Source organism: Quercus robur, chromosome 8 (assembly GCF_932294415.1).
Source record: "Quercus robur chromosome 8, dhQueRobu3.1, whole genome shotgun sequence".
NCBI classification, from domain to species: domain Eukaryota; kingdom Viridiplantae; phylum Streptophyta; class Magnoliopsida; order Fagales; family Fagaceae; genus Quercus; species Quercus robur.
This window is the reverse complement of record NC_065541.1, coordinates 51629020-51642003: the sequence shown is the minus strand read 5'-3', so window position 1 is coordinate 51642003 and position 12984 is coordinate 51629020. Positions and strand designations below refer to the sequence as shown.

General features: G+C 33.9%; 1 protein-coding gene across 2 annotated transcripts in view; it reads right to left on the bottom strand.

The window, feature by feature from the left end:
- The window catches only part of LOC126696925 (acyl-CoA hydrolase 2-like), a 42918-nt gene extending 31184 nt beyond the window's left edge, over window positions 1–11734 (bottom strand). For both annotated transcript variants that reach the window (XR_007646116.1, XM_050393688.1), the window contains exons 1-11: window positions 11598–11734; window positions 11412–11504; window positions 10738–10805; window positions 10505–10586; window positions 10018–10064; window positions 9726–9851; window positions 8901–8978; window positions 6333–6420; window positions 4687–4799; window positions 4419–4481; window positions 4284–4339 (exon numbers count right to left, since the gene is read on the bottom strand). Coding sequence is in view for 1 of the 2 variants with exons in the window: in XM_050393688.1 (XP_050249645.1) it covers window positions 4284–4339; window positions 4419–4481; window positions 4687–4799; window positions 6333–6420; window positions 8901–8978; window positions 9726–9851; window positions 10018–10064; window positions 10505–10586; window positions 10738–10805; window positions 11412–11504; window positions 11598–11622 (839 nt within the window). In the remaining variant the exon portion in view is untranslated. The remainder of the gene's footprint in view (window positions 1–4283; window positions 4340–4418; window positions 4482–4686; window positions 4800–6332; window positions 6421–8900; window positions 8979–9725; window positions 9852–10017; window positions 10065–10504; window positions 10587–10737; window positions 10806–11411; window positions 11505–11597) is intronic.
- Window positions 11735–12984: the final 1250 nt, after the last annotated feature.

Genomic DNA, 12984 nt, shown 5'->3' with positions numbered 1-12984 from the left:
CTAGCAGAAAAATATTAATAGCATTAAATAAAATTCAGTTTAAACAAGTTGACAGGTCACACATATATGGCAGATTTTCTGGTGCCTATCTTCAAGTGAAGCCGAATACAGACATAATTATGGTTCACTTTATTCTTAGGCTCTAACTGGAAGGCTATTCTGGTCTACTTTACTGGAGGCTCACAAGCTCATATCAAATAGGATCTGATATAGAGAAAGCACTGTGTCTGTGTAGGTTCGCTTGCATGCATTTGCTGCCAGTGATTATTTTTCTTCTTTCTACCTTGTCTAAATTTTTTATTTTTTATTTGTTTTTTAAACTTATTATTGACTCTTTGGTGTATCTCTTGTATAATTACCATGGGTTGTTCCCCTTTGCACTCTTAATGAAATTTGTTTCCTCATGAAAAAAAAAAACTGAATTTGTACTCATGAATGTATAAAAAAACATGTAACATTTTTTTTAATAGCCTGGTAGAGAAGTATACTATCAACCATACCACGTGTATCCTAAGACTCCCACGTACCATAAATAACTATATAGTGAGTTTGACAATGCCAAAAATAGCATCATATCTTCAAAGCAAGTACAGGTGGACATTCATCCTTAGCCTTATATCTTTAAACACTTACACAGCCTATGGAATGGTGAATTCCTATATAATATATAACTTACTTTTTTTTTTATTTTTTTAATAAGTAATATATAACTCACTTTTTTTTTTTTTTTTTGATGAGTAAGAAGAAATATTATTGATAAAAGAATAGCAAGAGAAACACAAAGAGTTCACAGTAGCGAACAAAGGAAAAGAAGAAACAAAAAAACAGAAGCAACCCCTAATCTATTTTAATAGATTAAAGAAAATCCTAAAGGGTGGAACTATCCGAATAACCCCAACATCGAGACCAATCAAAGAGGGTCCGCTGTCAAAACTCTAATAACTGAACCACAGTTTTCCCTCATCCTCAAAAGACCGCCTATTCCATTCAGTCCAAATAGCCCACATTAAACAACCTGGAACCAAATCCCAAATATCTGAGCTATGCTTCCCAAGCCAATGATACCAGCAAAATAATAAGTCCACAACTGAACTTGGCATGACCCATTCGATCCCAAACAACCGAATCATATACATCCATAAAGAATGAGCTATCGGATAGAAAAGTAACAGGTGATCCACAGATTCCGCATTGTTACAGCACAAACAACAAAGATTCGCCAAAGGGCGACCAAGAAGCATAAGGTTATCCAAAGTTAGAATCTGACCATGGGCTGCTGTCCACATAAAAAAAGCCACCCTTTTAGAAACCTTAACTTTCCAAATTCCCTTCCAAGGGAAAGTGGAAGGAGCTGCATTTCGAATCTTCTGATAAAAGGACCGAGTATCAAACTTCCCACTGCCATTAAGATCCCAACAAAGTCTGTCACACCCACCACCCCTTGGAATTCGGGTTTGGATGAAATTGAGAAAGGAGTAGGAAGCCGCCAACTCCCAATCATTGAATTCCCTATGAAACCTTAAACTCCACACTCTATCATTATCACCCACTGGAGGGCTTAACACCTCTGAAATGCAAGCCTCCTTATTAGTTGAACACAAAAATAACTAAGGATACAAAATTTTGAGAGGAACATCACCAATCCACTTATCGTGCCAAAAAAGAATACAAGAATCATCCCCTACCACAAAAGAGAAATGCTAAGTGAAAGTTTCCCACCCTTCATTAATACTCCACCATAACCCACAACCATGCTATGTGACACGGACACAGGGATACGGCAATTTTTGAAAAATAAGGACATGACACGGCGGGGATACGGCGGTTAAATAATTAATTAAATTTTATATTTAGGCATATTTTTTAATATTTTTAGACATAAAATACGTTTATGTCTAGAATTTAAATTATGTAAGAACTATAAATAAGTAAACTAACACCCAAAGTAGTACAATAATACACATAAAATGTTTAGAGTACAAATCATAAAAGGATAACAAGTTCAACATCAAACTAAAAACATAAAAGGATAACAAGTTTTAAACTTTCAATTCAAAAGTTTGAAGCTAAACTTAAAAGAGATGCAAACGTACATAGAAGCGAGACAAACGTACCACTCGAGCCCAAAGTAAACTAGAGCATTCTAATTGGGCTCTGTATTTTTCTCTTTCCCTTTCCTTCCTTTTTTAACTTTTGGCCCAGAAGACCGAGGCCTTGTTTGATACGCATATGCCGATTAGAACTAATTTTATTAAGAGTCAAGACTAGACACTTCAGCCAGGGGAATCAGGAGATAATCATTCATACAAAAAATCTGTACTTCTCTAAGAAACCAAAGAGGAAAAATGGCTCCTCTAACTCTAATCACCTCCCAATCCAACCTCCTCCTCCCACCACCAAACCTCACACCCAATATTCATACTCACTCCTCTCCCCTTTCCCTTTCCCTAAACCAAAACCCCAAACCCTTCTCTCTCCGACCTGTTGTCCACACCAAGAGAGAGAGAGAAATTGGAAGGGACAGAGGACAGAGAGCACGGCGTCGACGTTGGAGCTTGCTAATCGGCCCAATCTAACTCCGGCGAGGGACAGAGGGCAGCGGCAGCGACAGAGGGAGGGTGGGTTGAGAAGAACTTGAGATGTGATTTCAACTTTCAGTCTAAGAGACTCTAAACTTGCTTTATCGTTTTAGGGTTATTACAAAATCAATGGTATTGGTAAGTCCACTTGTCAAAATCTGTGATTTTTTTTTTTTTTTACTGCTGGCTTGTCGGAAGTGTCGGAGTCGTGTCGGAGACGCCAAAAAAAAAAAAGAAAAAAAGAGACACCGCCGGACATTGGAATCCAGCGCGTCATACCCGTTTCGGTGTCCGACACCGACACGATGCCAAAAATGGCGTGTCCGTGCAACCTAGCAACCATGAGCCCTACTACAAGCTCTAGTGCACCAACCCCCTTTTCCTTCCCCATATTTCATGGCAATGATCCTACGCCACAAACGCAAGGTTTCATGGCCATACCTCCAAAGCCATTTCCCTAATAAAGCTTGATTAAAAGGCACCAACTTCCGAACTCCCAAACCACCCAACTCACATGGCAAGCAAACCTTTTCCCAAGCCACCAATGGAAATTTGAAGCACTCAACTGTTGAACCCCACAGGAAGTTCCTTTGAATGCGTTCCAATCTAGTCGCTACAGCTTTAGGGATAGTAAAAAGGGAAAGGTAATAAGTCGGAAGGCTTGAAAGGGTACTCTTCAGCAAGGTGAGTCTACCACCCTTTGACAAATAAAGTCGCTTCCAGCCTGAAAGCTTCTTATCCATCCTCTCAAGGATCGGATTCCAAATAGAGGGTGTTTTGTGCAAAGTACCCAAAGGCATACCCAAGTAGATCATAGGCAAACTTCCCATCTTTATACTCTAGTCCGCCATAACTCACTTTCTTTTAAATCCTAAAGATGGTTTTGCTTGCTAAATGAGGCAGCCTTGTACCGAACCTAAAAGTTATGGAACAACAAATAAAGAATTTAGTAATTCTCCTATATTTTGAATTTTTGGATTCATAAACAGATTTTTCAAGTCATTCTTCTTAAACCTAATAACTCTGAAAAGCTCTCCAACAAATTTATGAAATTCCAATTTGACAAGAACTATAGTTTTGGACTTTATAAGTTGTCTGAGACACATATAGGTTTGCCTAATAGGATTTTCCTTGTCAAATAACCAAACTAACTTCCATTTTGGAGTGGGGGAAGGGCCATGGGGGGAGGAATGGAATGGCACAATTCAAAGGGATTTTAAAGAATATTCCATCCATTTTCCAGTTGGCAGTTTAGAAGGAAGGAATGGAATGATTAGGATAGAATGCTCATTCCTTCCAAAAGTGGGAGGAACACTCAATCCTTTAATGGTGGTAAATTATCGATTTTATCCCTATTTTGAGACAAAATAAAAAATAAAAAGGAGTTGGGTATAATAATAAAACTATATATTTCTTTCATTTCTGTTCCTTCTTTTAAAATTTCCAAATACATTATATTCCATTCCATTATGTTCTTTTAAAAACTCCCAAAACTAGTGTTTACTGTGATCATTATAAAGTACATAAAAGCACATCAGCAAGAAAACAAATAAACAAAACAATAACCAAGAACCAATCATTTATAGAATAAAATGCAATACGCGAGGAAAGATGAATCATTTATATCTAACTAGTGGAGATATGGAATGTCCATATGCAAGGGCAGATAGCAATAAACTGTGAATTGCGTCGTACAAATCTTACCTCGGTAGACGTGGATCCATGAGACGTCTCTCACGTATCTCTTCCATTGATGGAAGCTGCAAGTTGGAGACAATAATTAAAACAGCAAGATATGGGAAATTGTTTAACAAATAATGGAAAACAAATATTAGTTACCATCTCTGGAGCAGGTACAGAAGGCATTGTTGCTTCCTGGCGGTCAAACCCTTCTTCTTCTTTCTGAAAAATTCAACTTAATCATTTGCAACACTAAAATAATTTTAAATATTTTTTTTCATAAGTACGATCTTTAAAATAATTTTAAATATTCACACCTTCAAAACCACATAAAAAGTCATGGCAACGAAAATGCATCATGATCAAAAAGTAACCACTGGCCAAACCCAACTCAGGAAAATTTCAATAGCATGCAATTAACTCATACCTGAAATGAAGCAAGTAATGTGAATACAATGTTTCCCTTCTGTATCGCATCTACTCTTCGGGTAGCAAAGCTTTTCCCATCACGTACTCGTTGAACTTGATATATGATTGGCACTACAAAGGCATGGTTACATGCGTACCATTAATATCTTTCTCACTAATTTTAATCCATGAATGGCATAATGGGTTAGGGTACCAGAAATTTATATCATTGTGCAAAAATTTAAGTTATAGTTCCATAATCATGAAGATATAATATTAGTTCCTGTAGCAGAAATGCAGAACAGTATATACTTCAACATTGCATGAATCCATAACATATTGAATCAACAATTTGACATGAAAACTTCAAGCACAAAACCATTTCAAAGCCATAATTTGTTCGAAAGTTTTACATCTTCATGCAGTCACTAAAAATGAAGAATATTTTGGGCTTTTTACGCAGACAACAAGAGGCCTGGAGACAAGCAACTTAAACATAAAAAGAAATATTTTGAAACAGGACCTAGACTTGTTACACCTCCAAATCCAATCACTTTTTTTAGTCTAATCAAGTCATACTTTAGTATTTCTGTCAAAATGGATGCCACTGTTTAGGGTTACACACACACACAAGAGGCAAGGGCAAAATAAACAGAGGGGAAAAGTACTGTATAGGATGACTCCACCTGATTTTTTTTTTTGGCTTTTCTCAAGAATGTAAGGTAGAAAAGTCTTAAGGAAATTGAGAATATAAAGTCTAACATAAAGTTGGTAGGGAACAAATTTGCTTCTCTTATTACTTATTTGTTATTGCAGTTGAGACCGAAGTAACAATTATCTTTCAATTAGCTAGATTAGAGACCAACATACATGCTCCAGAAATAAAAAGTCAAAATGATGATGATAATAATAATAATAATATTAACAATCCCTCTATCCCTTTTTGTTTGTCAATCTTCATAAATTGAATGTCTCAAGGAATCTATATATTTTTATATAAAATATTAAAGTTGAAGCTAAAAGAATGTTCAATGTTGAAACCCCAAGGTGACTCACATTACACCAAGTGACATAACTAATTTTGCACAAATTTGAGTCCTGGAACTAAAAAACTATCTCAAAAATAAGATAATGGATAATGGATATAACTTAATTACAGATGACACATGTCCTTATCAAAAAATAAGTGCTATTTATATATATATATATATATATATATATGGAAGTAACTACTGAAATTTAAAATCTATGAAATCTAAAAAGCCTTAAAATTAACAATGCTTTTATTGAGATTCTTTTTCACAATGTTAACTATATATTTCAATTTAAGTTGTCAATAAAATTAATTATAAAGAAAATCAATTGAATTTACAGTTTTAAACAAAGTTTTGTGAATTGAGGAAGAAAAAAACCAGAAAACTGCCTAAGCTTTGTTTACTATTTGATGGCAGTTACATGCAATTGATATCTGCATAACTACTGCCTTTATATTTATTATTTTTACTGCATTCCAATTCAAAAACGTAAAGGTAGTATCGGGAAGTCCAATGTATGCACTGTTATGAGACATCCTAAAGAAAGATGGACAAAAAATGGTAGAGTAATAACATTGGAAAGAAATTCTATCCACAGAAGTTTAATACAAGGTGACAGAAATGTACATACTGTCAAAATCCCCAACAAGAAGAAAATACGCATGCAAACTATGGACAACCTTTAAAAAATCAACAGTTTTTGATGCTGCAGCCAATGCCTGCACAGCACACATCATCTTAAAGACTATGAGTATGTTAAAAGCTCCAGCCATTATTGATTCCAAGTTGTATTCACTGTCTGTGTCCGATAAAAAAAACTCAATCTATATTTATAAAATATACTTGTTTGAGCTGCACGAGTTATCCCAAAATGTAATAAACTGTGGAAAAAAAAGGATGAGTATTCATATAGCAACTACAAAAACTTACTAATAAATTTTGACGGTAATAAATATTCAAATTGAACTTAACTTAAATTCATGCACAGAGAAATCTAGATTCTGCGGTATCCCATGAAAAGAGTATTCTACATACAGCATGACGCAGTTTTTAGTTGAGTATTGTTAAAATTAAGGTTAAGTGATTAAATTCATCATTTCCTAAAAGTTTAAGTTTTTGCAAGAATCAGTAATTTAACATGGTATCAGAGCAAGAGGTTTTGAGTTCATTCCCAGTCTCCACTTTACCTCCCATTTTAATTGTTCAAAATTCCATGTGTTGGAACCCACTCATTAAGGAGGAGTTTAGGCCCACAAAAGAAGGAGTGTTACAATTATGGTTAAGTGGTTAAATTTCCCACTTCCTAATAGCTTAAATTTTTGGGAGAATCGGTAATTCAAAAAGTATATGAAGGCACTATAGAAAATTGTTTAAAGAAGTGTAAGTCACTCTATAATCTATTGACATAAGTGTCTTGAAAGTTCTCAAAAGATAGTCTAGAGATCAAGTGACATATTGACATTGAAAAAAACAGCAAACATTAAACCATACATTGGCATATTCAACATTCAACTTTAAAGACTACACTCCAAGAAAGTAATTATAGGGATGACAGGCCCAGTAGTGCATATTGGGCCGTGGGCCCTGTCTGAGGACACCTAGTAGCCTGAAGACGGGTAAACGTCATCGCGGAAGTGTACATTAGTGAATGAGGAAAGGGGTCTGGTCATGAGGGTTCAGGAAGAAGATGCAAGGACAAATGACACCTTGGCTTGTTAGAGCAAAGGTCAGAAGGGTGGACCTGCCATCAAGAGCAGCGTTGTGGGCAATTCTACTAGTAAGAATAATCATCGGGAAGGGATAAGGTAATGGGAAAATAAGAAATATCTAAGGGAAAGCTGCTGCCATCGCTTAAATGCTTTGTAGCTAACTCTTTGGCCACATTAATGTGGAGGTGATACCTAAACAGTGATATTCAGCTTTACAGCTACCTCTAAAAACTTCAAGAAGGTGTTGATGGGACAAGCATAAGGGCTAGCCATCTAATCAACACGTGAGTGGCTGAGATGAAGCAAAGAAGGGCAATATAAAGAAGGAAAATCCCATTGTAGAGGGGCATCTGAGAACTGGTAAAGAAAAAACTGTAGTATTGAGAACTAAAATTGTACTCAAGTCTAAGAATAATATAATCCAGGACTACTCTTCTTGGACGTTGCCGAGGAGGAATTTCTCTGCAAAAGACTTGTTTTTCTTTGTCTTTCCCTTGCTTTCACCTAAATCCTTTTACCTTTTGGGCTTAGGATCCAAAACTTGCCCTTACAATAATCATTTTTCAACTTCCACAAACACATGATGTGGTGAATTTGCAAGTGATTAGATGTGTATAGATCATACATGCGGATGAATAAGAGGAAGATAGATAGTGCAACCATAGCACGATTACAGAAACAATATCCTCTTTGGAAGTCGAAGGTTAAGACAAAGCCCAAGAGTAAGTGTCCATGGTAGCTAATTAGATTTTATAATTTAATTCTTATTTAGCCATTCTAGAGTCAAGAGTATCTTAGTAATTTTACAATTGTTAGGTATGAGCCATTATTATGGGCCTTGGGTTTTCTTCTATTAGTAATTCTTACGTTGTTTATGGGACTTTATGTGTTGGCTTTGGTTCAACTCAATTAGGGTTTAGTTTAGCAGTCAAAGTAACAGTCCTAGTTCTTTTTTTGATAGGTAAAAAGTTGCATTACAGTCCTAGTTCTACTAAGAGAAGTTAAAAGTTAGGATCTATATAACTGTACTCAAAGAAGTTAAGAGTTGATCGATAAAATAGAGTGTTTTGAGTATTGAAGCACATTGGCCTTAGTATTCTTTTGCCTCCATTTCTCTTCTTTATTTTCTTCTTTTCATTCTTGCAGTACTGTTCACAGTATTATTCAAAGATAATGTTCATGGCCACTGCTTGCAGATTTGAAAATTTCCTTTTCCTTTTCTTCTTCTCTTTTCAAACATAAAACAAATATTTTCTATTTTGAACCCTAAACCTTCTTCTAAAAGGTTCATAACTATCATTGGCAAATCTTCCCAAACGTTGACCCACCACAAGCACATGTATACAAGTTCTCTAATATGTAATAGTTCAAAGATTCTGCCCTAGTACAGGCTATTACAATATGCAATTATCTATTACTTGTTTTTACTGGAAACTTGTTTTACAAAACATGCCAGTAGGAGAAGGAGACAGAGAGCAGCTTAATCTTGCCTGTCCAATAAATTGTCCTCCAAAAACCTTTCCAAACTTTGGTGCATCTGGTAAGGTGATCCCCCGGAATATGTTTACCTTAAAAGGGAAAAACAAAGTTAAATCTTTAGCATAAACCAAAAGTTCAGAGTTTTTCTGTATAAGAATATGGCAAGCATTTCTCATAACAAATAAAAAAAAAAATGTAGAAGGTGATACATGAGAAACTCAGGGTTAGTCTAATAAACTTTGTACAGAAAATGCTAGATCAAATTATTACAAAAATGAAATTCACTATCCCTAGAATAAAAAGAAGGTCCAAAAGGTGGTAAAGGCAGAGGGATATACACATTAGCAAAGAATAAAAAGAAAGATGTGGCATTAGCCATGAGGAATGACAAGAAAGGAGTCATGCAGCTGAACCCCCCATGCTTGGAAATGAGGCTCCAAAGCATTTGGCTGCCAGTTGAGATAATTTTTCACTATTTCCAAATTTCCATAATAGGCTTATGAATTTTCTTCTTTTGATCCTCTTAAAACTATTCATCCACAATTCTTTGTATTTGATCTGACAAGTATAATATGATTTACATGAAAATGTATGAGCTTTCATAAAATAATTTCATAAGGAAAAATTCATTTGCAATGCTTAGCATGTCAACATAAAAACAAAATAACCAGAAGTAATCAGGAATACAATAAAAAGAACACAATAAGCATAGTTGTACTTGTAGAAAGCTTGAACAAGATATGCTAGCAAGAAAAATCAATATGAAAAAGCTCTATGCAGAAGCATGCACACAAAATGAAAACAGAAGATTCTCAAACAACAGTTTAAAAACACACTTCTATTGGCTCCAAGTGTAATATACTCTCCACAAGTGAGCATGTCTCGAGGGCTTTTTCCGCATTCCAGATTGACTTTGTCTGCAGCAAACTACAATGTTCACGGGGTAGCACCAAGCATGTCAGCTGCCATGACAAACAAAACATTAGAAACTCACTACAGTCATACACAAAAATAGCTTCTGGAGATAAATCTCAATAAGCTTGAGCAGTCTGCATGACGTATATGTTATGGGAAAGCAAAAGACAAAGATAAATGATATACATGTGAGTGTATTTATTTTGCAGCTACCTTAGTCAAAGCAATTACATTTGCCTCATTAACAAGTGTAGACATGCCTGCAACAAAAAGTTCGCATTATTCCCATAATTTTTTGGCAAAATTTTAGGCATATATACAGAGATGCAAATAACACAAGAAGCAACATAGAGTTAAGGCCACTTTTTTTTATAAACTAGAGTTAAGGCCACTTTGACCATCATTGCCACCAATTTGTCATAAATAAGGTACCGATATAGCAAATAACAAACAACTTTATGCACCCTTTTGTGAGAAACATGTCATATATAGAGATACTTTGGAAATATTAACACCCTCCATTGCACCAAAACCCATTTATAATATATAAAATCTTCAAAAATGAACCGGTCAACATAACTCTGTAGATGATAACAAGAATAAACTAAATTACCAACAATTTCATATTTGGCTGAAAGAGGCTGAAAGACAACAATAAATAGCTTACAAATTAAAACAAAAACAGAATACAGTTTCTCACCATAACCAAAATAATCATATCGCTTCAATTGGAACTCTGTACGACTTTCTTCATCAGCAGCAACAGATCCGACAGCCTCAGCCTGTAAACCAGGAGATTAAACATTCAGCCTTTCAAATTTATCGTCCTTCCAAGGAATTTTATTTATTTATTTTTTTTTGGGTGGGGGTGTGGGGGGGATAAAAAAACTATATTCATCACTCTAAGAAAGAGATTATCTCAGGTAAGCTTACATCTCCATCCCATATAAAGTAAACTTCATCGCCACTTTCACCCTCACAAACAACATGCTCTCCAGGATCTACAACCCAACACATTAAACAAACAAACAAACAATTGTTGCTAACCCTGCTCAGTAAAGAAAATTCCAAAAAGGGCATGGGTGAAACTAGGTGCAGGGATTATGGGTTGCCACTCCGCCCAAATTGTATTAAAATTTATTAATCTTTTTTATAAATATTCAAAACCCACCAATAAAATTCAAATATTCATGAAATTGGAACTTTCAAAACTCTGTCATAAAATGCGAATAAAGGTATAAGTTTATCACTGAGACAACACATTATATAAACTTTCAATATTGTATAAGAATTCTTCATTAATCCTTATACAATCTCATATGAAAAATAATATCTAACTACAAAAACTTAACATGTTAAAAATTCCAAAAGAGAAATTGAATCAAGAACCTTCATTGTGGTATTAGTTTAATAATCCCTTGTTAGAAAGCATTAAAAATTTCATAAATTGGCACTGAAATGAACAAACTCTGAGTGTCTTTACTGATTAGTAGCTAAGAAAACTTACTAATTCATTATAAATGGATAAACAAACGTTTCAGTTTATATCTACAATTACGTGCTAATAGTAATAGTAATAATGAGAAATGGAATAGTAATACTCATACCATAGCGTTTGACAAAGACAACTTCAGCGATTTTCTTGAGAGACAAGCCTGGTAGCCTCTGTAGCAACGGGACACAGCTCAAGAACTCCATCACTGCCAAACCAATTCAAATTCAAAATTCAATTCAATTATTCAAACAAAGACATAGTTTTTTTTTTTTTTTTTGGGTTTTAAAATTTGAAAGACCTGATTCGGTGTCGACTGCGGCCATCGGAAATTGATTGAGCAACGGAAAATTGTGAAAGTGAGAGAGAGAGAGAGAGAGAGAGAGAGAGAGAGAGACGTTAAAATAAGAAAGCGGTAAACACTTAACAGTGGTTCCGTTCCGAGCATAAAAATAATGTTATGTTTTCTTATAGAGTTTATTCATTAAATTTATGGTGAAATTTTCTATGAATATGAGATGCTCCAGAGCACCTAAAAATATTCCTAATTTGGGAGGAGGGAAAGTTATGGAAGGGATAATTTTAGATTTTTTTTTCTTTATTTGAGAGATTTATTAGAGGAAGTGAAATTAGGAGTAAACGTTCTTTAGTCATTCCTCTTTATTTCCTCATAATCTCAAATTTTCATTCCTTCATAATTTGGAGAAATTTGAGGAAATTAAATTAAATTTAATGAATTTTTACTAAAAGTCCTGAAATACTCCTATATTAGTATTATTCCTATGCGATACACAATTTAATGAAGATTCATATGTAGGCTCAAAAAGTTTAAAATAATTAAAACTAAATTATTAAATAAATAGTAATATTAAATTATAAAATAAGTAAATAATTTTAATAAAAAATTTATTTTAAGTTTTGATTGTTTAGAGTTTAGACTTTATTAGTATTTATCTATTTTCATATTTTAAAATTCTCTTTATACTTTGTGTTAATTTCTTAATATGAGATATGGAATGAGTTTGCTCATTCTTATTTAGGTAATATTTAATCTTTGACCTAACAAGCACAAAATAGTTTCTTAATACTGATTTTCTCCTAGTGATAGTCTAATTGAAAAAATCAACATACTCACAAATTAAATACAATAACCAAAACCAAAAATCAAAACATATACAAAAGAGTTCAAAATTTGAGAATATAAAAAAATAAATAAAAATTTACTTAAGAGAACTAAGAACTTAAATAGGTGTCTATTGTTTTGCTTCTTTATAGTAAACCTCCTTTGGCATAATATCTGGCACTCAAATTTAGAAGTAAAGAACAATAAGTAAGATGAATTTTTTAGATTAAAACATAAGTGTAAGTTGCTTTTTGAAAAAATAAAATAAAAATACAACAACGTGGGGTGTATTGTGTGGGATTTAATTATAGGGATGATTTATTGGTTAAGAGGGATTATATTGAAAAATCATGACTGAATATATATAAGTTCTAAAAATGATAATAGATTTTTAGTTGGAGTAGAATTTAAATTTTTAAAACTTAAATGATAAGGCTTTATTTAAATTAAATTATTTTTAAATCTTATCTCTTAGTCAAAATTTTTGTAGCTTAATATCCTAATAAAATATTAATTCAATAAGATGCAACTTGAGAAAAAAAAATGTGGGTTGTGTGGGATTTAA